At 35.8% G+C, this 27,064-nt stretch overlaps 1 protein-coding gene across 1 annotated transcript in view; it reads left to right on the top strand.

Moving 5' to 3' along the window:
* PREPL (prolyl endopeptidase like) overlaps positions 1–26,712 on the top strand; it is a 32,840-nt gene extending 6,128 nt beyond the window's left edge. The window contains exons 3-15 of the mRNA XM_083362898.1: positions 1,178–1,306; positions 4,390–4,459; positions 5,622–5,825; positions 7,957–8,077; positions 10,869–11,085; positions 12,041–12,226; positions 14,305–14,508; positions 15,218–15,393; positions 17,406–17,622; positions 20,748–20,897; positions 22,436–22,568; positions 25,072–25,154; positions 26,459–26,712. Of these exons, the coding sequence (XP_083219024.1) occupies positions 1,178–1,306; positions 4,390–4,459; positions 5,622–5,825; positions 7,957–8,077; positions 10,869–11,085; positions 12,041–12,226; positions 14,305–14,508; positions 15,218–15,393; positions 17,406–17,622; positions 20,748–20,897; positions 22,436–22,568; positions 25,072–25,154; positions 26,459–26,515 (1,947 nt within the window). The 3' untranslated portion in view covers positions 26,516–26,712. The remainder of the gene's footprint in view (positions 1–1,177; positions 1,307–4,389; positions 4,460–5,621; positions 5,826–7,956; positions 8,078–10,868; positions 11,086–12,040; positions 12,227–14,304; positions 14,509–15,217; positions 15,394–17,405; positions 17,623–20,747; positions 20,898–22,435; positions 22,569–25,071; positions 25,155–26,458) is intronic.
* Positions 26,713–27,064: the final 352 nt, after the last annotated feature.

Raw genomic sequence — 27,064 nt, 5'->3', positions numbered from 1 at the left:
ATAGAATAAAGATATTTTCCATTTCTGCCAAAGAATTTCTAAATTATGTAGTCAGAAATTTAATTCAAATAGCAACATTTTGTGTTGATAGAATGAAAATGTTGAAGTAAGAACTGGGGGAATATCAAAAGGAATCTCTATAAAGTTTCCATCTTCTATGGAGTTTATAGAAATAAAAAGCATGGAACTAAGTGGGACTAATCCAATTTAAATGTTATATTAGATCAGGAAGACTGACAATAGGAACTAGGAGGATGAATGTGTATTGGAAATATTCGCCACCTTAAATTATTTGTAACAATAATAACAGTGGGATACAGACAAATAAATAAAATACAGTAGCATTGCTATTACTAAACAATTGCTTAACATTGCTGAGATCTTTTCAGCTATACAGTAGTTTATATAACTTTTTGCCATAATTTCTTTACATTTTTAATTTAGAATTTATTATGTTGTTTAATGAAGATAGATTAAGTCTTACCATTTGGCAGTGTATCAGAAGAATAGAAGAATAGATAAAGCTCTTTGCAGATTATAACATGCATTACTATTGTAGCATGTGCAAATGATGTTATCATACACATTAAGTTTACTTTAGAATATTTCAACCCAATTGATTGGTCCTTAAATTTGTATACCAGTATTAAAATATTATAAATTGTCCATAGATCAAAGGTTCCATATCATTTTTAATGGACAGAGTTCCTTGCCATGAGGAAACAAATTGAGTACTGTTCATATTTAGCTCTCATATTGTGTGATTGTGTGGAAAAATGGAGAAAGTCTTTAATTTTAGGAACAAAATAAACATTGATTTTGCTAATACAATTCATATTCACATTCTTACATTATCAATAGCACTCAGTAGTAGCTCTGGACAGCATTGAGATCATAGGAAGAGAATGATTAATTCTTTCAGAATTAGGAAAGGGTAGAACACCTCTCCAAATCTGCCGTTTGCAATTGAAAGGAAGTTGTCATCTTACTGATAAAAGAAGACCCATTCAATTTAAAAAATATTCCTATAGCTTTCCAACCTATTTGATTATTAACTAAATTTTCTGGAACAGGATATACAAAATTAAAGGATGTCTTAGTTGGCGTATAATTTCAGATTTTGTACCGTAAAATAAATCCTGCTTTTTAACATTTAGCATTTTATATCTTTTACTAGGATCTTCTGAAATCAGAGCAAAAGAACTGGAGAGTTTGTTCAGCAAACTACACAGATTTGAGAGAGAGAATTAAACAAAAATTGGAAAAACACTATGACAGTCATTCATTAGGATTAAATAGCCTGATGGTAAGTATTATAAAAGTTGCTAATTTGTTTATGTTACTGATTCAAATAATATTTTGAAGACAGTTTAAAGAGATGTCCCTATGATAATGCTTGTCTTGTTAGTGTCTGCATTTACCTAGCTTCTTTAAACCTTCAATGTTATTTATGTGCATTACATCTATATTATCCTTACCAAAAATCTATAACATATTATTATTAACCCAATTCTACACATTGAGAGACTGAAGGAGAATAATTTGCATTGATCTTTTTACCAAGTGCATTGGAAAAATGAAATTGAGATTTAATACATTTCTTCAAACCAGGATTTAAAACCAATGTGACAAAGTTTTTTTTCATCAAAATAAAACAATTTTGTGATGTGTCCATCATGATTATCCTAGAGTTTGAATATCCACTTATATTTATTGAAGTTTAATGGCTTGCATTTCATTAGGAGGTAATTTTTTTTGCCTGTTTGGTTTTTAAGACATTTCATGATTATGCTGTACATTTGTATTCCATTTGTTTCAGCCAAGTTCTGAATATACTGTATGAAGAGCAAATGTGATACTTATTGGTTGACTGTGAGCCAGTTTTGTGCTCTCAACACAATCTTTATGTATGATAATTCTTGTACGGAAAAATGGGAGGAAGGACCTAGAGCAGACATGTCAAACACAAGGCCCGGGGGCCGGATTCGGCCCGTGAAGTGGTTTCATGTGGCCCGCGAAGCCATCCTGGAAACAGTGAGGGAACGGCCCCCACTACCTTGGCCCTGGCCCAGAGACCCTCCTCCTGCCAGAGACCCTCAGATCTGTCCCACTCCTGCCCAGGCCCCCAGAGGCACCCTTGAGGCGAACGATGTAGAGCTGGCCACGCCCACCCAGTAGGTCATACACACTCTAGCCATGCCCACCCTGGCCACACCCACCCGGCCCCCTGAGGGCAACCGCAGTGCTGATGCGGCCCTCAATGAAATTGAGTTTGACACCCCTGACCTAGAGCTTCTGAGTGAACAAGTTATAAATCTAATAAATAATATGGAAGCTTGCATTATATTTATATATGAAGGAATCTCAGAGTTAATTATACCAAGAATATAGAAATATTTGGAAACAATTTGGATGATCTTGGAAAATTAACCAGAGTAAGATGTACCCATACCTTGAAACACTGGGTTTGTTGCATAGCTGATAATTAAAAACGAACTCCAGAAGAAGGCAATGGCAAACAGCTTTCATATTTTTGCCAAGGAAGTCACATAACTGTGTCCATGATATTGTTAGGAATCAAGCTTAGCTTAATCAAAATAGTATATATAAATGGTCCTGGACTTTATCTCACTCTCTAAGAGCTGAGAAGTGTTTAAGCGTAAATGTATTAGTAGCAGCTAGATATATGTATTAGTTCCTACAGTAAAATAAATGTTTTAGATGGGAGAAATACTATATTCCAGTGTCAAGTTCATCCACTGGCAGGGATAAGAGAAGCAAATGAAATACATTTGATAGTTGGATACAAATCAAACAAATAATGGTCATGTTATATATGTTTCAATGGGTACAAAGTGAGGTGATGCCTGTGTACATCTGTGTATGCCTTAAGTCAGGGCGCCTAGGATAATAGACAATAGAGTGGATTTGATTAACACTCTGCAACTCTAGTTGCTTACCAACCATTCATTCAATGGTCAGTTGAAATTACAGTAGCCTGCAGTCTTCAAAGTTGTGGCCATTGCAGTGTCCCAGTAATCGTATGACTTGATCAACCATTGCACATTTATGACAGTCACAGTGTCCTACAGTGATGAGATCACCATTTGCGAACTAGACAACCAGCTTCCAACAAACAAGTCAATGGAGGTCGCCACTTGCGTTCATGTGATGTTACACTTAACAACCGCAGGCATATGATATGATGGCTCCATCACATAACATTTAACTTTAGGATCACATCATTTAGTGATGGAATTTCCTGTGCCAATTGCAGTCAGTTGGGGACTACCTGTATTACCATAAAAAATATTACTGAATGAAGACAGATGAAAAGGCTAATGATGGAATTTCCTGTGCCAATTGCAGTCAGTTGGGGACTACCTGTATTACCATAAAAATTATCACTGAATTGAGAGAGATTAAAAGGCTATTGATTGAAATGTGATGATAGTGGAATAAAAATCAAGTGTTCTGAATGGTATAAACCAGTATGTCCAAACTTTGGCCTCTTTGAGATGGATAGACTTCAACTTCCAGAATGCTGATGGGGTAATTCTAGGAGTTGAGGTCCACCCATCTCAAAGTGGTCATGGTTGAGAATCAGTGGTATAAACAAAGACTTTCTTTGAGTTACTATATCTTTACAGCAGCTTTCTTCAAATCATATGAAGAAAGGTTAAGGGAACTATGTGTATGTAGCCTAACAAAGAGAGTAATTAGGGGTGACATGATAGCTGTCATGCGGTACATGAGGGGCTGCCACAGAGAGGTGGGGATCAATTTATTTTCCAAAACTCCTGAGGGCAGGATAAGAAGCAATGAGTGGAAGCTTATTAAAGAGGCATCCAACCTGAAACTAAGGAGAAACTTAGTGACAGTGAGAACAATTAATAGAACAGCTTACACACACACACACAATTAATGGAACAGCTTACACACACACACACACACACACACACACACACACACACACCCCAGAACATCACCTCACTGGACGTTTTCAAGAAAGTATTGGACAACCAATTGTCAGGGATGATATAAGATCTCCCATGGGCAGGTGGTTGGACTAGAAGACTTCTAAGGTCCCTTCCAGCCCTATGATTCTATGACTCTAATACTACATCTCCCAGAATACTTACCTAGCAGTAAATGAGGATTCTGAGACTTGTAGTCCTAGTACATCTGGAAGACAGCTTGGAGAGAAGTGCTAAATTTTATAGTTTTTATATTACATGAGGAATATGAAGGAGCATATTTTTCTTTTAATTCCATGGATCTCAAAAAAGCTCAGTTTATTGTACAGGAATCTGACAAAACGTAGTTACAGATAATGACATAATTCTACATTCTTTGTAATGGATCCATCTTTATGTTAATGTTAAACAGATAAAGTTTGGAGACTATATTTACTTTGAAGAAAATGGCTGCATATTTCGTTCAAAGCTAGGAGAAGTAGGTACGATTATTATATTACTAAATTTAATTTTTTTAGTCTCTACATATGTAACTTTAATAAATTAAAGTAAACTTTCAATGAGGTCTTATTAAAACAGTGTGTTACACTAGGCAGGAAAAAGTATATGTTAGGGTTAGGGTTATATGTTCTTAGCAAAATCGGTTAGAATCATAACCAGTCAGAGAAAAGCTTGAGCAGGAGGCCACGTGTCTTAGGTCTCATAGTACAAGATGTAAGAACTTGCATTTGGGCATTAGTTATTTTATTTTAAAATTATGTTTCATTCAGAATTTATGTAAGTAACTTGAGCCTTTGTGAATCTCAGAGAGGACAGCTGGACACTTAAACCAATTCGATTAAGGAATCAAACTCCATTTGCAAAGGAATGTTTTTAAGGGGTAAATTTCACTCAAAGTAGTTTTTTAAAAGTAAACATAAATGTCCTTGGAATTCTGTCTTTTAGGTTTGTAATTTTATTTAGCAATAAACTATAGGAGATCCCTTTAAAACATTATAGAACAATATTTTGCAACTTTTAAGATGTGTGCACTTCAACTCCCAGAATTCCTTAGCCAGCCAGTCATAGAAGCATATACCATATATATACACATACATATGTGGTCATTTTATTTTTTTAAAAAAATAAAGAACATGGGACAAAATGTACTTAAAATAACCTATTGATTTTGTGTTATATTTTTAAAAAGTGGTGCCATATCTCTTCCATAACTTTGCCAATATATTTGGATGTGATTAGGGAGTAAAATACATTCAAACTTAGTTTCTTTGTTTTCATTTTTTGCACAAAATTTAAGGTACAATTTTTGAAATAAAAAGTATATGCCCACAGTCTTGCCGGTTTCACTGTAATTAAGGTCCATCTATCCATCAATCAGTTGATTAATTTGAAAAAATTGATGTGGTTCCTAAAAATCAATACCTTCTTGGCACTCAATCAATCAGTCGACATCCATTAAAGCAGTGACAATTAAATTAGTCACAAATTCATACCACTGAATTTGATTAACTTTAGCACAATCAAGGCCTCTATATACAAGATTAATCCCAAAACTTTATAAACAAATTCAGCTGTATATCAAAACAACAGATGTTTCTTTGCATTAATTCTCCCATTTTAACATTACTGTTTTATATATTGTAGATGAAGAGAACTACGAAGCATTACTTAGCACAGAAGCTCTACCTTTTGAAAATTCTTTTATTCAGCAAATCCGAATTTCCCCAGATCATGGATATATGGCTACTGGAATTAAAAGTGCAAGCTCTGAAGAATGTGCTTGTATTATTGTGAAACTACATCCAATATCAAAAGTGGAATGTATTATCCCAAATGCATTTAGTTTTGGTAAGCATTTAGTAAAAAGGAAATGGGCATCCTGGTGAAAGTATCTTAGGCACATGGGTAAATAACCTGGAAGTCATGTGGAAGTGCTGAATCAAGTCTTTCAGAGGTAGTTATTGCCTAAACTTCTTGGAGTAGCCTTTGTATTATAATCTTGTCAAGTGATTTGCATAACCCTAGAATAAATCTGTTATGCTAGACCAGGAGTAGGCAACCTTGGTTCTTTTATGACTCGTGGACTTCAACTTCCAGAATTCCTGAGCCGGCTGGCTCAGGAATTCTGGGAGTTGAAGTCCATGAGTCATAAAAGAACCAAGGTTACCTACCCCCTGTGCTAGACTAATGCAGCCTTCATAAACCTGGTTCCTTGCATATGTGTAAGTCTCTAATTTTCATACTTCGCAACAAATTAATGATGACTGTTACAATATATGAAATCAACTTGGATGTGGTTTCATAATTTTTAGATTTGCCAAATACCCTGAAGTTGGGACGGAGTGGAGTATAAGATAGGGCAAATGGGGAAAAAAGTACAGTATCCCAGTGCAAGTTCCACACTTTTTATACATGTATCTTTGATTTCAGAATACGTAAGAGCAGGAGCTTGTGTCACAAAGCTCATTTCCTTATTCTCATGAAACTCAGATTCTGCAGATATTTCTAAATCTGAATATGTATAATCCTATACCAAACAGCCCCCTATTTCACGGGACGCGGTGGCTCAGTGGGTTAGGACGCTGAGCTTGTAGATCAGATGGTCGGCAGTTTGGCGGGTCGAATCCCGAGTGCCGCGTAGCAGAGTGAGCGCCTGTTACTCGTCCCAGCTTCTGCCAACCTAGCAGTTCGAAAGCACGTGAACTTGCAAGTAGAAAAATAGGGACCACTACGGTGGGAAGGTAACAGCGTTCCGTGCGCCTTTGGCATCTAGTCATACCGGCCACATGACCACGGAGACGTCCTCGGACAAGCGCTGGCTCTTCGGCTATGAAACGGAGATGAGCACCGGCCCCTAGAGTCGGAAACGACTAGCACGCATGTGCGGGGGAACCTTTACCTTTACCTTTAATGACTCATTCCCCATAATAAAACTCACACTTTGGTTTTGTGTTGAAATTAAGAGCAGCTGAAATTTTCTTCTTCCAAACAATGGAAACAAATTAAAGTTGGTTAAAATGGCATTTTTCAAAGGATATTGGCATTTCTATTTGCTAAGGTATTAAGTATTCCTGTAAAAAATACCAAAAGGCCAGTACAGAAGGGTGTTCAAGCAGAGTAAACTTCTAGTGTAAATATAATAAAACATACCTTTCACATACGTTCACACACACTTTGGAATTTTTTGTGCTTTTTTGTATTCTGCCTGTCGGGAATTCAAGGAACTGTATATAATACTCTCCAGTTTTGTGCTATTAATAACAAACCTGTGAATTGGGTTGGACAGAAATGTAGTAACTGGCATAATTTCATCTACTGAATTTCCATGGCTGAGTGAAAACTTAAATCTTGATCTTCCTAATCCTAATCCAACATTCAAATTGTCTTATTATTTGGATTTCAGTCCACTTCATTAAATATTGAATATGTTGTCCTAAACTGAAACATATATACATATTAGGAAGGACATTTTAAAGAGAAATCATATGCAAAAACTACAAGCAGTAACAATTATTGTAACGCTTAAATGTGGGGGAAAGCTTTGTGGCAGTTAGTACTAGAGATATCACAGATGTTAATAGGCCATCAGAATAATGGAATTCATACAACTCTAAGCTGCAATGAATGTGCTAGATATTGGGCATCTTTTTTTTATTTTCACAGTGGTAAAATACTGTTGTTGGGGCACTAGAAGAAATAGAAAGACTGACAGTTGCAGTCCAGAAAGAAATGCATCCTGCACAGTGGTACTGCACACTGATTCTGCAGGATTTTTTTTAAAAAAACTGCATTAATCTTATTGTTTTTCATCTTAAATTTAATCTTAATCAGTGGTTAACTCTAGAATTGTGCATGCATGTAATTTTTCACACGTTCATTTCCAATTTATTATTTTATATTGGATTTATTAAATACAATAGCCTTATGGTTCCTAATCATATCTTATGTTAGCAAAAAGTAAACTTTCTTTTTTGTCTAGAATGGGCTACACATGACATTCTGTTCTATACCATCCAAAAGAATCTTCAGTGTCATACTGTATACTTGTCTGATTTTAATAAAAAGCATTCTGGACTGGTGTATACAGAAAGTGATGCAAGGTAAGTCAGATATAGTTAACTGCTTTCTCCATGTATAATTCTGTATGAAATTTGAAAAAAAAAACCTGCTATTTTTTGATAATAGTCAAAAGAAAACTGACTAGAAAAGTTTTATGCAGCAACTCAGTGAATACAAAAATTTCTCACTGAAGGGAAAATTCCCTGACTTACACCTTTATAATACATTATTCACATACGGAATAGTTGTGAAACAGCACCAATATTGCAAAGAGAACAGGAAAAATTTATTTGTTAATGTAGTCAGAAATCCTTGATCTATTCCCTAACTATAATGGTCATATTTTGCTTTGAAGTAACAGTCAGGAGAGCAGAAGGGAATTATTTGGTTTATCCCAAAGCTATTGCCCATTTTGTCTTTTGTGGCAAATTCATTAGTGCAACAATAGAAAAATCTAGGTTACATTGCTGCCACATGCTCCATTTAAAAAGCATTGTGGACTGATGCTAATATAGTTGAGTGTATCAGTTGGATTTGCTTGGTAAGAATGTGTTGAAATTCAGGTATATAAAGCATACATAATATAATAACAATAATAAAAACAACATTGAAGGAAAATGTGATAACAACTTGACATGGGCATGACTTAAGATGGGAACCATCAAGAAAGAAACGGAAGGCTTAATACTGGCTGCTTAAGAACAAGCACTACAAACAAATGCCATGAAAGCGAACATACAAAAATCTACCCAGCAATCCAAATTGCTGACTTTACAATGACAAAGTTGAAACTGTTTCACATTTAATATGTGAGTGCAGCAAAAACACGCAAACTGATTACAAAGCTAGACATGACCGAGTTGCTAAACTAATCCACTGGCCACTGTGTAAAAATACGACTTGCCTGTGTCCGAAAAGTCATGGGAACATAGGGTAGAAAAAGTTGTCGAGAATGAGAGGGTAAAGATCTTGTGGGACTTCCGAATACAGACAGATCGCCATTTGGAACACAACACGCCAGATATCGTAGTCGTAGAGAACCGAAACGTACAGTTGATTGATATCGCTGTACCAGGAGATGCCAGAGTCAAAAAAGAAATGGAAAGAATTACAAAATACCACGACCTGGTCATCGAAACTGCCTGATTATGGGTGAAATGTGTAACGGTGATACCCATTGTCATCGTAGCACTGGGAACTATGTCCAAAAACTTTGCAAAATACATCAAGCAATTTCAGCTTCCAGCAATAACTCCAGCAAAGCTACAAAAAACTGTGCTACTCGGAACATCTTACATTTTAAGGCAGGGGTTTCAAACTGCCGGCCCGCGAGCCAAATGCATCATAGCAAAACCGCGCCCACCCCATTGCCGGCAATGGCAAAAAAAGTCGCAATATATCACGACACGTCACATGACGTTGCAAGTTTGACACCCCTGTTTTAAGGAGATACCTGGTTGATACCTAGGATGCTGGCAGCAACCCATGTCAACCATTAGTGCCAGTCAATTTGAACGTTCAGTTGACAGGTTCATGTTTAATGAATAAAAGTTTTATAATAATATAACAACAACAATAATATAATAACAAAAACATATTCATGTATTTAAATAATAAAACTGGTATGATGGATTAGTCTGAAACCCATTTCTAGCTAAATAATCTTCGGGTCAATTTGTTCAAGTGGCTGAGCGTATGAAGTAGCCTAGCTTCTTTTCTGTGCCAGCTTAGGTGCCTGGTTCCCAGTGTTATGTAGTAATATAATTAGCTGTTTGTGGCTTATTGAGATAGGAATCCAGCCAACTCTGTCTTAGTGAACAAATCATAATTAAGCAAACTATGGTTTAAACACAATGTGAGGTAATTCCAAAGCAATAGATTTTTAAAAGGTTAGTTCATTAATTGGGACTTGAAATAGAATCAGGCTATTTTTAAAAACGATGCCTCATTTTTCCCTGTTAAATACAAAAAAAAACCCTGTAGCTTACGTTTATCAGGATTAAAAACATGATTAGAGGGCAGAAAGGGGCATTTCAGATCCTTCCTTCCCTCAGATTAAATCATTTCAGTACAACCACTGTAATTCTTAAGATTAGGAGTGCTAGCAGTTCTATACGCTATCTGGCTGTGCCCTATTACAGAATTCTTTAAAGCATCCCTTCTCCACAATTTGCTTTCATCCTTCTTGAGGAACACTTAAACAATTGTGCATCCTGCCTCATGCATGAAGGCAAACCTTGGTTCTTACTAAATTTTGAGCTGCTCCAAAACAAGGATCCCAAAGATGCTTTTTCACGAGGCAACTGGACTTCCTTGTTTTTCTTTGAAGACGTTTCACGAAGCGCGAAACGTCTTCAAAGAAAAACAAGAAATTCCAGTTGCCTCGTGAAAAAGCATCTGGGATAACTATGACCTGGATGACTGAGAATCTCCATAGACATTGCCTGATAAAGGAGAATATTTGTAGCTCAGGGTTAAATATGAGGGGTTCTTGGTGCTCACTGAGCTTGGTTGTTTTCCTGCAAGTATTTCATTACCCAAACCAGATAACATTATCAGCATTGATTATGTTACTTAGTTTGCATATTGAAACATGCAAGAAAAAATAACTCAGAGAACACCAAGGACCTCTCACTAGTTGAAGTTACTTGTGTTGCCCTTTGTTGAAGGGCAACATCTCAAAACAGGCTGAAGTTCATGTATTATCTTAAGCAAGGAAGTGTTTTGTTGTATTTTAATTGAATATTTGTGGCCCGGGCATAAGCCACCCAAAGAATTATGACATCATAACATGTTATTTTATTTTATTGTCTCTGTGTTGTTTGTTTGAAGGTACTTTGTGGATCTCTACCGCACAAAGGATAAACATTTTATTACTATAAATAGTAATAGCAAGACCACCTCTGAAGTATGGTTGGTAGATTGTCATCGCCCTTTTAAATCTCCTGTTCTTGTGCAAAAACGAACCAAAAATATCATTTATCATGTTGAGCATCGAAACAATGATCTATATATTCTTACTACATATGGAAACCCTGTGGTGTACAAGGTATGGGAACTAGAAAGCTTGGCCCAGATAATTATATATTTTAATAATTTATTTTCAGCTCAAATCAGTTCATTGCTGATCCAGTGCAGGTTAGATAGATGTTTTACAGTTATCTAAGACTGGCCCAGAGACACTCATCTAGCTTCCATGTCTAACGGAATCTATGTATAACCATTCCTAGTCCAACAACAATCACCACACCACATTGGCTCCTTTCTTTTAATTTCCGAGGAGGGAAAAAACCCCTGTGGTTGGTTTCATAGTCAAACCTTGCATATAATATTCATGTTTCCTATATATGCTTTTAAAATGCACCCAATTATCGCATTGCATTTGTAAGATCATTTTATTTAAATTCTTCATAAAAAACAGAAACTTTGAGATATATATGGTTTGGGTAAATCTATCAAAGTAACCATTACATTTGTTTTTACTGTATAGCTTGTTTCTAAAACAAAAGTTCTATCATTTCTCTCCATAATGCTCATATCCATATGACCTCCATTTCATCTTTTTATTATCTTTCCTGCTGAGATGTGCAGGAGCTTTTGAAAATACCAAAAAACTATGGAAAAGAAATATAGCATTGCTTAGCTGGATATTTTTTTTATTGCTGACTGGTACTTAAGCCAACTTTGAAAAATATGTATTACTGTGCTGGTTATTTTATTCCTCAAAATTTACCAAGCATAGACATACACCTACTAAGAAGATGGTATAAAAGAGAGCAAAAATATGAAAATTACTTATCTTATTTCCTTATTTTCTAAGCTAAGGTAGCTCCTTCTCCAGAATATCCTAAACTATCCAAGCTGGTAATAAACTAATTATTCAAGTTATTGAATGCTTATGGAAGCATTTTCTTACAGGAAAATTGAAATTTGATTGAAAATGCTTAAATGTTGGAAATTTTCATTTTTTCATATATGTATGCAGACTCTTCTTTGTTTTACAGCTGATGAAAGCTCCAGTTGGTTCATCTAGTTTGGAGAATTGGAAGCCCATTTACATAGTACATGAAAATGCCAAATTAATCGACTTAGATATGTTCAGAGATCACTGCATTATCTTTCTGAAACTCGGTGGTGAGCTCTATTTGGATATTATTTCTCTTGTAACAAATACAGTTGAAAATGTTAAGGTAAATATTTAAATTACTACATGTATTACTTTTAATAGTAATAATTTTCAAAATGAATTCTTTTGTTAACTTCAGGGTAAGATAAATAGTACTTATCCAAACGTTTTCAGAGAAGAAGGATTTTAATAAAAATAAATTGTGTCCTTTACATATGCTGCTAATTAGAGGGCGCTGATTCATAGAGTAAGGCAGTTATCCCACATTGCATTTTTAAACATTAAGTATCTAACTTCTGAAATTAGAACTGTCATAACCTTCACCACAGGATACTTTGGGAACTAACCTATTGGTGTTTTGGATGGGGGGTAGACATAGTAGGATGAGGATATTTGTGCCATTAATATGGTTATTATTTTCTTCATGCTTTTCCCTGGCTTGGATCATGTACCCAACTACCATTAGACTATCAACATCATGATTGTTGAGTAGCAGTGAAGATTCCAAGCATGCTTTGAGGATCGTTATAAGTACGGCTAAATTATCTACAGTTTCTGCAGTTATCTTTTGTCAGAATATTTTGCTACTTGAGCAAAAAATATCACATTTCCTCAGCACCAGTCCTAAAGAATAGCTACTGTGCAAAATGGCACTATACCATCAGCTTCCCTAGTTCCATAGAATCTGATGTAGTGATGGCATAAAAACCATGTCCATATCCTTATCAAATCCACAGCATATTTTATGTTAGTTCATTCCTACTTGCCGACACAGAGCAAGCAAATTGTGGCTTGCAACTTTGACAATTGACAGTCTTAGTTAACAGACCTATTTCTCAATTATCATTTTGAGAAATTAATCTTACCCAATACTCATCAAATTTTACAGCAAAAACAAAATAAATAATTGTATATTATACATACATTAAACATGATAAAACATTGGTGGGCTTCGATTTATAAAAATTTTACTCAATAAATTGTAGACATTTTGCATACAATTATAGACAAATCATGAAAAAAACATTTTAATTAACAAAGCATTTTGCTAACACCTGGATCAATTAAAATTCATTGTATTTCTTTGTCTAGACTCTAGAGCATCATCTTACCTAGCCAGGTTTTCTGTAACTTTAAACATCAAAGGGCTCTTTTGAAAACACAGGTTAACTCCTGCCTTACTATTCAATTATCTGCAAATATTTTAAATTTCACTTAGCATGATTGCAATAAGATGGTAAACTTATACACTCTCTACTTTGCTAATTGTAGCAGTCAAGTTAAATATAGTGCCCATTTTATAAGGTTTTTTTTTAGTCTTTTTAGATTGATCCTCTTCAGGTTTTAATCAATTACACAGAGTGCAGTTTTTCTGTGTAAAGCTTTTTGACTCTGACTGCCTCAATTTCCAAAAGCCTTTATCAACCCAGTAACCAGAACTTCTTAAAAGAAAGTAAGCAGTGGGTAAGAGACCCTGCTGCTCTCAGAGAATGAATCTTGATTCCTTTCATTTCTAGGAGTGTTAAGTCTTAAAACATAATAGCCCTGAGTTTCCGAATATAGCTGTGCCAAAAAAATAATTTTGTTCTTCACAATGGCTAACGCTGGGAACAGAGTCAGAGGCAAGGATTGTAAGTGGCTGAGCACCCCAAAGCCAATGCAAGGCCTCAGTGCAATAACAGACACTGACTTGGCTGGGTTTCAAGTTGGATAGAGTGAACGAGCAGACAGAAGGGCAGGAAGAAAGATTTTTTAAAACTTTATGATAACCCAGAAGAGTGCAAGGAGAAATCTTGCAAGAGATGAATCGTGCATTTTAAATACATTTTTGGTGCCCAAATATCAGATTTTAGTGACATTGCCTAATATTTTGTCACCTCTGATTATTTCAGACTTGTATTTTTAATTCCATTTGCATGGTTTATTTGAATGTCATTAAGCAGCTTTTAGGGAAAAATCATTGAATTGCTGCCCTTGTTATAGTGGAGTTCTGCCATCAACCCAACTTTTTTTCTGGGGCAAGTGAAGCACCTCTTGGCCAGTAAGACGTTCTGTTATCGGGCTGGAAACTATAGCATGTAGTTCAACAACAACAAAAATCCAAAGATTAGGGAAATATTCATAATTTCTATTGTTTTCTAGCTACCTGCTTGGGCCTGTTCACTAGAATTGGAACCTAATTCTGACTCTAGTGCCAACACTTGCTATTTTTGGCTCATGTCTCCTCTTCAGCCTCCAGTTCGTTTTGCATATTCATTGATGGAAAAGAGCCTTATTGAATTTACTGAGCAAGAAGTACCAATTACAGCATATTGTAAAACTGTACGTCTAGAAGCTAAGAGCAAGGTAAGCTCTTGTCTTCTTAGCCTCTTGTAAACAGGATTTGGAAGGAATTTTTTTTAGAAAATATCCCTACTAGATGCCCTAATCAGTAGAGCTATTGCTATTTCTCTGTTGTCTGAAATGTTAATGTTTCTTTTGTAAGACCTACAATTTAAGAGACATGAAGGCAAAGTTGTTCTGCTTTTTCCCAATAACCCTTACTTGAAATGAAACGGCCTTGTTTTCTGTGCTGTCAGGAGAAAAATTCCCCCAAATAAAGCAAGGGTTAACATATACAAATCTTAATCTGTATGATAATAATTTCCCACTGAATCTCTCCATGAGTTTTTATGAAATAAGAAAAATAATGGTGCAGTCTGTTATATTTTTCAGTCATATAGTAGAGACTTCCTAGCAGACATTTACGTTTTTTATTTTTGCTGTTACGTTTAGTGTGAAGAATGTAACGCCGTTCAGATCACAATGCAGAAGGTGCAGGAGGAATGTGCTCCTTTCATGTTTTATAAACTTCTCACGAGTTGCACTTAAAGAGGTTTATATTCTATATTGGTAAACAAATCCTGTAGCAATCCCAAGTTTCTTTTTATTTTCTGAGAGTTTTGTACAAAATGTCAAAGAATGCTAGGGTAAATGAAATATGTCAAATATATCAGTTGAAATTTTCTTTTGATTTTATAATTTGCAAATGTCTAAATATGCTCCTCATTCGCAGGATGAAACTTGGGTGCCAATTACAGTTTTTTATAAAAACAATTCTACACAGCTGCACAAGATGCCACTTTTGGTTCATGTCTATGGAGCTTATGGAATAGATTTGAACATGACATTTAAAGCAGAGAATCTAATGTTAATCAAGGATGGCTGGATATTAGCTTTTTGTCATGTTAGGTAAGTCTGTAATATTATAAAACTGATTTGCTCGTTAATATTTCACTGTTAATATCTTTGTGCTTTCTCCTTCAGCCACAACACTTTTTACTCCATTCACATTTTTTTCCATAAATGTTTTTGCCAGTTATTTGTAGTGTACATTGTTGCTGATAATTTCAGGTATACTATTTGCTAATAATGTAATATTCTTTGTATGAATTCTAACTTCATCAGAACACAGTTTAGTTCTATGGTTTAGTACCATGTTTAAAAGTTTTTTTATATCTGTCATTCAATTCTTAGCATGTCTTTAATTTCTATTATATTGTATGTTAAATTATATTATTATGTTGTACATTCGCAGCAATAATTTATATTCAGCTAAGCACAGAAATTATAAAGGATATATTTGCTATCCTTTACATACTATTTAAATAACAAGTATAACAAGTAAATTCTATTTTTACCTTCTCTACTTTTTACTGAAAAAAATTATACTGTCCCAGTGGTTAGTATCATGTAGTAAACTTTCAGCTATTTTACTTGATTCTAAATAGTTCAACTGAAGGAAAATAATTCCAAACCAAATGTTATCCACATGTATTTTAAAATTTAAAAACTACATAATGTTTTAACAAAACATTTTCATATTAGCATGCTTAGAATATTTCAGAATGCCTAATCCTTAATCCAATTTAAAAGAAATACTAGAATGTAATAATTTTAATGTATTAAAAACAAGAATATCTATGCCTTGCCCTAAAACTGTACTTTGAAATTTAAATAGTTTTTTTTAAATAAAATTATGTATGTGCTTTTAAAATATTGAATGTATTCACTCCTTTAAACACTTTTATCCATATGTTATTGGTGGTTTACTCTATTTTATAACTGATCATGCATATCACCAAAAATATATCAGCACCTTTGAATCCAGCTTGGAGAAATCCCAAAACACGATCTGTTAATATTGCAGTCACAAAGTTATGTATAGAAGACCCAATAAGCATGAGAATTTGCACTGAGCAAAGGGGAAAAGCTGTATAAAATTCCACCGGGCACATTTACATTTCTGGTTCTACTTAATATCTAATAGTTCTTCATGTTTTTCATGTTCTCTTGAGTTTGTGCATTACTTAAACAGTTGCAACCAGCCTGCCATCCATTGAAGACCTGTATACTGCATGAACCAAAAAGAGGCTGAGAAAATATCAAAAAAACCCTTCACATCCTGGACATAAACTATTTCAATTTCTTCCTTCAGGATGTTGCTCTAGGGCACAGGTCTGCAACCCGCGGCTCCGGAGCCGCATGCCAAAACAACTAGACACAAATTTAGTTTTTACCCCCATGTCAGAACTCTGCTAAACACCATACCTGAAGATATTTATCCCTGTAGTAGGGCTCTATTGCTATTATCTTTCTCATTTTCTCATCTTTCTCATCTTCTTATCTTTCCTATTATCTTCTCCTTATGATTGATCACGTTGTTTATATCTTATGATTTATGATCTGTGCTTATCACTTTATTGTTTGTATGTACACTGAGAGCTTATGCATCAGAGATAAATTCCTTCTGTGTTCAATCACACTTGGCCAGTAAAAAATATTCTGTTCAATAAAGAATATTCTACTTGCTTATTATTTCATACTTCTTTCTGTAATGTTGTTTATCACAAAAAGGAGCAGTGTGATGACTTTGTTTGCAAGAGCGTGTGTTCTCCACCATCAGCAATATGTTGAGAATTGCAAGATCCATGGCTTTTTTGGTACTGATACCAAGGGATATAATTTCTTAATCCAAGAGAAAATCAAAAACAGTTGCTGTGTTGTCCTCCATTTGCGGAAACAAAAGAGTGCAAGCCAGCCTGATTATTATTCTTTTAGCTTAATGTTTTTTAAAAAAAATATTAACACCTAAAACAGGCATTTCTGATCAAATCATATATGTATTTAATATTCTTGGATATTAGGATGAGAATAAAATGCCTCAGATTTTTTGTTGTTGTTACTCTTGTTTTAATTGTCAGGGGTGGAGGAGAATTAGGCTTGAGATGGCATAAAGATGGCTGTATGATGAAAAAACATAATGGTATCCAAGACCTCCAGGCCTGCATCAAGTTATTACATGAACTTGGATATTCTCAGCCTATGCAAACAGCCTTAATGAGCACAAGTGCTGGAGGAGTTCTCGCAGGGGCCATCTGCAATATTGCACCTAATCTTATCAGAGCTGTGGTTTTACAGGTAAGATAACTAATATTTGATTTAAGTCTACTAGAGTGCTTTTTTTCCAGGTTAATATTCAAAGATTTTTTTCAATAAACTATTGAAGTATAAATAAATACAATAAAGTATAAATCATAGTGATAACAGAACAATCTCTGACATCAGGAATACCTGTAAAAATGTCTCTTCTACTATTTTAAGTGATAGATAAGCCGTACCAAGGGGCGGGAACACCCAAGTACATGTGTCTAGTGCTGTTTAAAATTAAAATTAATAGCTTAAATTGTATCTGAAAAGTAATTAAAAATCTGCAGATTTTTCATTATAGACATAATATTGTATCAAAATATCCATTGTAATATAGTGGTCCACTCTTTTCCAATCTGGTTGCTGCAATTATTATTATTATTAAGGTTCATCGCACATTCAGCCAGATGTTCAGACGGTTTGGCATTTTTATCTACGTATCGAGTCCTTTTCAAGGACCTGGGATAGGCAGATGTACAGGTTTGATGATATTACAGATATTGTCTGTATGGATGTATTACTCTGAACAGGATGTTGTTGTTGTTAGTTGCGAAGTCATGTCCGACCCATCACGACCCTATGGACAATGTTCCTCCAGGCCTTCCTGTCCTCTACCATCTTCTGGAGTCCATCTAGGCTCACGCCTACTGCTTCAGTGACTCCATCCAGCCACCTCATTCTCTGTCGTCCCCTTCTTCTATTGCCCTCAATCTTTCCCAGCATTAGGCTCTTCTCCAGTGAGTCCTTCCTTCTCATTAGCTGCTTTTTGCAATTAACAGATGGTGAATTTGTCAATGCTTGACAGTGTTCAAGTGATACTCCAGTTGTTTTGGGATTGTACCCAAGGCATCTATTACTATTGGGACTACCTTTGCTTGCTTCTGCCATAGTCATTCTATTTCTGTTTCCAGGTCTTTGTATTTTGTGATCTTCTCCAGTTCTTTCGCTTCTATTCTACTGTCTCCAGTTACTGCCACATCCACTATCCAGGCTTTTTTTGTCTTTCTTATCAACAATTGTTAAGCCTGGGGTTTTATGTGGCAGGTGCCTGACTATTTAAATTCTAAAGTCCCAGAACAATTTAGCTTCTTCATTTTCTACGACTTTCTCTGTTTTATGATCCCAGCAGTTCTTCCTTGCAGGCAAATGATATTTCTTGCAGATCTTCCGATGCACCATTGTTGCTACTTTGTCATGCCACTGCTTGTAGTCAGTCTGTGTGATCTTGCAGCAGCTAACCAGGTTTCCACTGTTTCTTCAACTTCTTTGCATAGGCAGTTGTCTGTTGATGTCTTCTCAATTCTGGCTCTGTATGCAATTGTCCTTAAGACTTGGCCTTGTGCAGTCAGAATTAGCCCCTCTATCTCTTTCTTCAACTTTCCTGCTCTTGGCCATTGCCAGCTCTTGTTGTTAAAGTTTCTGGGCACTCTCTGAAGCAAATTAACAGAATAACAGAGTTGGAAGAGACCTTGGAGGTCTTTCTAGTCCAATCGCTTGCACAGCTTGGCTGGCTCAGGAAATCTGGGAGTTGAAGTCCATGAGTCATAAAAGAGCCAAGGTTGCCTAGCCCTGCCCTATACCAATTCAAACAAACGGAAGTACTTAAAGTGATGCTGTTACAAAGTTGCAGGCTTTGGCTGTAAATCACATTCCCTGATATGATATATTTTAATTAGTCTGCCATCTTCAGATCAGGTTAAAGTACATCAGCCATAGTGTGACTCAGTTTGATAAAAATGTTGTTTACTAGAATCAAAACATCATAAAATTAATTATTGTCTATTAGTGTGAAGCTGTTGTTCCTTCTTTTACCCACAGTAATTTCAAACCATTAATTTTTCTTTCTGCCTCAGTGGATTTTCTCTTCTGAACTTCATGGCCTTGAAGCTGAGCAGTGGTTGCTTGTTGACATAATTAACCTGTCTAATCCTGAGAATCATTGCCTGTCACATCAAGAGTTATTAAACTTCTCCTTTTTCTTCTTCTTCTTCTTCTTCTTCTTCTTCTTCTTCTTCTTCTTCTTCTTCTTCTTCTTCTTCTTCTTCTCTCTCTCTCTCTCTTCTCTCTCTCTCTCTCTCTCTCTCTCTCTCTCTCTCTCTCTCTCTCTCCTCTCTCTCTCCCCACACACACACATGCACACACATACACACACAGTGTAAAAAAACAACAACAAAGTTTAGTTTTGCCTTCCAGTAGTGTCCTATGGATGTTTGGCTCAGTAGATAACAAGATGGATTGCATCAGCTTTCTTCTGAAGCTAATACTTTCTATATAATCTATTACAATTCCCCATTTCTTTCATGGTTATATCCAGAAAAAGGACCAGCTTGACATTTGACATTGACTGGTTTGACATTCTCCACCACCTACTGAGACTCTTGCCATTATGAAATGGTGGCCTGCTAAACCATCTGCCCCTGCTGTTTTCCCTCCTCTTGTTTCTTTCTGTTAAGCCCTAAGCAATTTGGCAATGATAAGGAGCAAACTGAGCATGGAAGTAATGGGAAGACAAATCATTAGCAGAAACAGTGAAGGAAGTTGTACAAGTGCCCTCAACATCTAGAATTGGCAGTATTGAGCTTAACCAGATTTTCAAGGAGAAAATAGCTCCTTCAAATTTGAGGAAATAAAGAATTAGAGTGTGAGATACAATACTAAGAGATTAAGCTGATAAAAGAAGTGAAGTAATGCTGGTCTAGGACAGGCAGAATCACCTGTAGTTGAATCAGTTCATGGGTCAGGATAATTGAACATTACAGCAAGTGAGGAATAAAAGTAAATTTGTATGCCTGCAATAAACAAATACTGCTTGTTTGATTTTCGTTTATTAGGTAATGTGTATATACTATGTTCTGGAACTATAACTTATAGCTTAGCATATTATGCAGATGTTTTACTCGTGGTTAAAAACACTTTGGCTTAGCTGATTATTACTCTAGTCTTTATGTATGATTAAAGAAGTTGCCTTTTTTCTTGTATCTAACTGCTAATATCTCAAAGTTCTATCTTTAACTTCTCACAAATTAAATATATTAGAAAATACCAGGCTTATCTCTGGTATCTGCTTCACTCGTGTTAAACTTGTATAAGAAAAAATGTTTTTATTTTGTTCATAGGCACCTTTTCTGGATATTTTGAATACAATGCTGGACCCTTATCTCCCCTTAACTATTGAGGAACAAGAAGAATGGGGAGATCCAGTGGGAGATGAGGCTTGCAAAGAATATATTAAAAGTTATTGTCCATACCAAAATATTAAGCCACAGGTACTATTGCATTTTGTGCTGGTTAAATATTGCATTGTACATAACCAAAATGTTAACTTTAGAGAATTGTTCAGACAATTTAATGAAATCACTCAAAATGAAGAGAAACTAAAATTAAGCGTAATGAAGCACATAACTTGTATTTCTAAAAAAACAGATTTCAATAAGCAATAATAAGTAGGATTCAGTGGCAAGAGTAACTAATGGGAAAAGGAAGTCAGAAAGGGTGGGAATTCTTAAAGGAGAAGATACCAAAAGCACAATTACAAACACTTTCAGTAGTGGAGAGGAGGGAATGGAGGAGAGAAGAAGCCAATGTCGGTGATTAAGAAAAAAAATCAGTTATGGATCCTCCACTGTTCAGTATTTTGATTAATTGTTTACATGAAGAGGAAAGGTACTCAAGTTTGCCAATGATACAGAATTAGGCAGAATACCTAAAGATGGAATACCTAATGCCCTGGAAAATATAAACAAAATTCAAAATAGTCTAGAGAAATCTGAGAGACAAGCAGAAATTAATTGATAAATAAAAATGACAGTAAAATTTAACAGAGACAAATGGAAAGCTTATCAGTCATAAAAAAGAAATGAAATGTACAAGGTACAGGATATCTGGTTTGGTAACGCTATCTAGATCACTGTAGCCAAAATACAATGGACTACAATGCTGCTGCGGTCAAACTACAGTCTAATCAACAGGGATAGCAATGACAATGCAGGCAAAACTGATAGAAGGGGATTTAAGAGGGCTGTATAACTCTGAGCAAACAGGTAACTTTCCCATATCAATTGTAAATAGGTATGGCTGCACCATAAGCTTAACACTGTCTGGCTTTACCCTCTGATAACTGACTTGCTTGGTTATCTATTTCCAAATGAAGAAAAGAGTAGCAGCTAGGACAGAGCTAAAATCAGACCCAAAGTTTTATTTTAATTTCTTTCTAGTCTCAGATAAAAAGTTTATGGAGAACTTTCAGTGGAAGACAAGTGGGAGCTGTTTATCAAGTCAGAGATAAGATCTTCCCATAATTGTCAGCTATAGCTACAGTCTAGATCAGACATGTCAAACACAAGGCCCGGGGGCCGGATTTGGCCCACGAAGTGGTTTCATGCGGCCCGCGAAGCCATCCTGGAAACAGTGAGGGAACGGCCCCCGTTGCCTTGGCCCTGGCCCAGAGACCCTCCTTCTGCCAGAGACCCTCAGATCTGTCCCACTCCTGCCCAGGCCCCCATAGGCACCCTTGATCCGAACGATGTAGAGCTGGCCATGCCCACCCAGTAGGCCATATGCACTCTAGCCATGCCCACCCAGTAGGCCACGCCCACCCAGCCCCCTGAGGGCAAGCGCAATGCTGATGCGGCCCTCAATGAAATTGAGTTTGACACCCCTGGTCTAGATAGATTAATTAACTCTGTTTAATACTTCTTTCCTGCTGACATGGTAAAGCAACTTCCACCAAGTTAAAAATTAATGCCTGCACAGATTGGTATCAATAATTTCATCCTGCTAACTCAGACATTTTTTTTCTTTTTAGAATTATCCTTCTCTTTTTATCACAGCTTCTGAAAAGGATCAACGAGTTCCCATGGCAGGATTGTTAAGATACATCAATAAACTCAGAAAAGCTCTACAAGATCATGCTGAAACCAACAATTCAGATTATAAAGGTAGCACTAATAATTTCTAGATCACATTGGGATATGGTTAATAAAGCAATTGCACACGTCTGCCCAATCCACCAGAAAGAAGCAAATGAAAGTAGTCATGATATGTATGTTTTCCGTCAAACTACAAGTCCAATTTAGGAGCAAGAGCAAAACTGCAACATTGTTCCCTTCTTTCAAGAATTGGAGAAAGGGGAAAAAATGCGTTGGCCTCCTAGTAGATAATTTGGGTTAAGAAACTAGATAAATTTTAGCAAACCTTTCACAGGATGGAGCAAGGAATGACTACATATATTCATGCTCTTTTTTTTCTTCAGTGAAATATGATTTATCAAATTAGGGTCATGATGCTAAATTAGACAAATTATAGTTTTGTTTAAGTGACTCTTGTTTTTAGATTGGACTTTTCAGCATATTTCTTCCTTTTGGAACAGGGATTGATGTATATATACATACCCTGATATGTTGACATTTATTGATTATATTGGAAAAGATAGTATGTGTTACATGCAATAAATTAACATTTACATAAAATGTAGTAGTTGTAACATCCAGAAATTAATCTGCATAATAGAGGAAATTATTAACACAGAAATAGATAAATTAATCAAATTATTGATTAATTTTAAATATTTGTCTTAATATTGAAACAGAATTTCAGTATTAAAGCAGATATCCCATTTAAACATTCATGTAGTTTGCAAATATACTTAGCATTCCATTGTTTTTCCGTGATTGATATGTAATTTTAATTCATAGTTGAAAAATAGATATAGATAGATAAATATAGAACTATTTCCTCAATTAATCCTTCAACTGATATCTAACTTCAAATGATTCATCAAGAATATTGTCTGTGTGCATCTGTTTAAAAAGAGGGGAGAATTTCTAGCCAGCATATACTAACCATTAGTATAAGCAAACTATGCTCATGATTATCAATTATAAATGATATGTTTCCATATATGAAGCGCTTGACAATTATTGAAAAGTAATATAAAAAAATCATATGGACAATAACAGGAACATATTTCTATTCAGAAGTAAACACCAATCACATTCTTTCCAAGGTGAAAATACATAGCACAATAATTTCAATTATACAAAAATGATTGTGAGATATTGAGATAGGGGAACAAGTATAAAAGGGGTTTTCCATGCATCCTACAATTTGGGGGACCAGTAGTTCTGAAAGTCCTCCTTGGATTTTTTGGGGTCAGTTCAATCTTTGTCATTTTATCCATTTTTTTACCTCTGCGATAATGTTCAGGAAAGAGATCCAGCCCATCTGCCCCTCGGCCTCCCTATACAGTATGGAGGTTACATGGCACCATCCCAGAAGCAGGCACCATTTTGGAGCGGCCACAATTCATTGTAGCCACTCCCCAAATTATTTTTTTTATTTTTTTTTATTTTAATTCCATTTATATCCCGCCCTTCTCCGAAGACTCAGGGCGGCTTACAAGCTTAGCAGTAGCCTTCATTCTATGTATATGCCTGCTTATTAGGGCTTTCACACACACCCCAAGCGGCATTATTACAAAGTCAGCTTATTGCCCCCAACAATCTGGGTCCTCATTTTACCTACCTCGGAAGGATGGAAGGCTGAGTCAACCTTGAGCCTGGTGGGACTCGAACCTGCACTAATTGCAGGCAGCTGGTGTTACTTAAGGAGGCATTAGCCCACTGCTCCACCAAGGCTCTTTTATGTCTGCTTCCCAGATGGTATCACTCAGCATCTATGTAGGAAGGCCACATAGTGGAGTAGCTGCTTCTCAAAGGAGATCTATAGACAAGATGAGTGCACTAAGCCATGATGGGGAGTAGGGAGGTGGGTGTGGGACCCAGTGGGGTGGTATGGAGGCCAAGATGGGTAGAGGGACTGCTGCAATGTCCCTCTGGTCATGAGGGCGGGTGGACTGCAAGCACCTGGATTTTGTTCATGTGACTGTAGGAACAGTGTAGCAGCCTCAGCTTCAATCAGGGGTCATAAGTCCCTTTGTTCAGCGCCATCATAATTTTGAATGGTTAATAAATGAACATTCAAAGGACTACCTGTATTAGTTATTGAGAAACCTTATCCTTGGAATCACATTTTTGGCCTCAAAACATATCTGAAACACTCTCCTGAATTGGAATAAATAGGTAGAGAATACTAGTAAATTATTTCCTTCATACCACCAGTCAGTGAGAAAAATACCCGGAGGTGCTTTTCAAAAGGCAACTGGACTTTCTTGGTTTTTTTCTTTGAAAACGTTTTGCTTTTAATCCAAGAAGCTTCTTCAGTTCTAAAGAAGGATAAGAAGCTAAACATTTTCAAAAAGAAAAAGAAAGAAAGTTTGGTTGCCTTTTGACAAATCATGATCTGGATGAATGAGAATCTCCATAAACATATATCAAAATACTTTTCTTTCAGTGTTACCAGTGTGCATGGTTATTTATGTTTCAGAATAGCATCTTTCCTCTCCCTTTAATGTAGATTGCATTTGATATATTTTGGTTTCAGGAACTCAGAAGCCTAATATTATCTTAGATGTTCAACCAGGAGGCAACCATTGTTCTCCAACATATGAGGATTCTTTAAAACAGGTAGGGATATCCGTTACAATGGATAGAGTCACAAATTAATATTATAACCTGTGAAGATAATTGTTGGTCCTCTGAGATATCTTCTCCTGTATATACAAGCCTTTCCACCTACTAAATCATAATTCCCCCCCCCCCTTTTAGGATGTGTAGCTCATTTTTTATAAACAGGAACTCGTTCTAGTCATGGAGAAAGGATTCTAGGATTCACCTATATAAAAATTTATCTTATCACAACCCACCTAGTGAAATACATGAAATACGTATGAAATAAACATTTTTTTGAAAAATGTTATTCCCCATCCAGTGTTGTACACATCAAATTATCACCAATAGCACTAATCATTGCCAGGAAAAGGGATGGGGTAGCTGGGATGGAGGAGGAGAAATGCACACAGATTAGACTCATTCATTTTCCTTCTCACAAAACTGTGAATTGGTTAAATCATTTTGACTTTGAGATGTTGGATGGAATTCAGCCTCTTGGATCTTGTTATAGTGACCCAGGAAGATCTTCCCACTATCTGGCTGGTAGTAACAGTTTATGAGGGCTTCTCTACAAGTATATCAGGATTGTACTTTGCACCTTATATAGTGCAAAATCCAGAATGTGTCTATAAAATCTGCCTATAAAAGCTTTATATTTAGTAGAAAAATTATGCTGTTGAAAAGATACTGCAGTGGTCTATGTTGATTTCTCCCCAACAGCAGTCTTCTTTGTTTCTTGAAAAATCTATTGAGGTGGTTGATGGAATGTCTAGAAGAGCAAGGGAAATCATGCTGGGGATTCTCAAGGAGATGAGAAATTGTGTCCAAACTGTAACTTGCAGTCTTTTATAGATTTCAGTATGCAAAAACACAGCTTATGTAAATAATGCATCTTTCTTTCTTGTTGTGTTTAAATATTTTTAAAGTGCAGATGTGAACTTTTTACCTACAGCTATGATAGAAAGAAGCAAAGCAATTTTGAAAGCCTTTTGTGACACCAGCTTCAGCGTTGCTGCTGTTGTTCTGGTCACAAGCTGTGTTACACTTCACAGTAATGCTCAATTCACAGAAAGCTTTCCTGATATCAGTGAAAAGCCCATTACAGTAGCTGCCATTTTCTAAAGAGAATTCGGTAGGAAGAACTCTGATTACTCTTCAGACTGCAGACAAACCCCCATGATTATCCCAGTGTTACAGGAGTACGAACAGCACTTCAAGCCCATCAATTGGGATGGAAAGAGCTGCTGAAAATACAGCTCTAAAGTGTGCAAAAAGTTACGAGTGCTGTGTTCTTTACTAACCATTTTTAATTGTTTTAGGTTGCAACTCAGCTAGCATTTCTATATATTGAGCTTGGACTTGACAAGCGGGAGTGAAGCCAGGCTGGAATTTTTGTCCTTTACGCAAAGGAGAGGAAAATGATTTGGCTAAATATTCAGAATTACTTGCCCATGGGATTTTTCTAGAACTTTTATTTTGAAACTAAATTTATCCTGTGTTTTCCTGAAGAAAAAGCAAGACACTTCTCCAGGTTCCGACGGTTTTGTTAGCCTCAATAAAATCATTGTTTGAATTTGTCTTCCTTTCCTATATTGAAATATATACAGATGGCTCATAAGCAATAAGCAGAAAGCAGAAAATACTAAAAACATTAGTTAAAACTGATCAATTTAAAACAATGCTTGAATAAAATTATTTTCATCATTTACCGAAAAACAGCCAGTGAAGGCTAAGTTCTTTTTAGGAAAGTTATTTGAAAACCTATGGCAAACAACTGAAAAAGCCATTTCTCTGCGGTTGAGTGAAATGCAAGGAACTATTATCTGTATCAAAATAGGGTTCTCAGAGAGAAGAAATAAAAACTCCTTGATCTTATTACTCTTTGATTTGAAGATCAAATACACACCATGAAATGAACCTGGAAA

This window comes from Vipera ursinii (assembly GCF_947247035.1).
Source record: "Vipera ursinii genome assembly, chromosome: 1".
NCBI lineage: Eukaryota > Metazoa > Chordata > Lepidosauria > Squamata > Viperidae > Vipera > Vipera ursinii.
The sequence above is the reverse complement of the archived record's forward strand: the minus strand, read 5'-3'. Positions and strand labels throughout refer to the sequence as shown.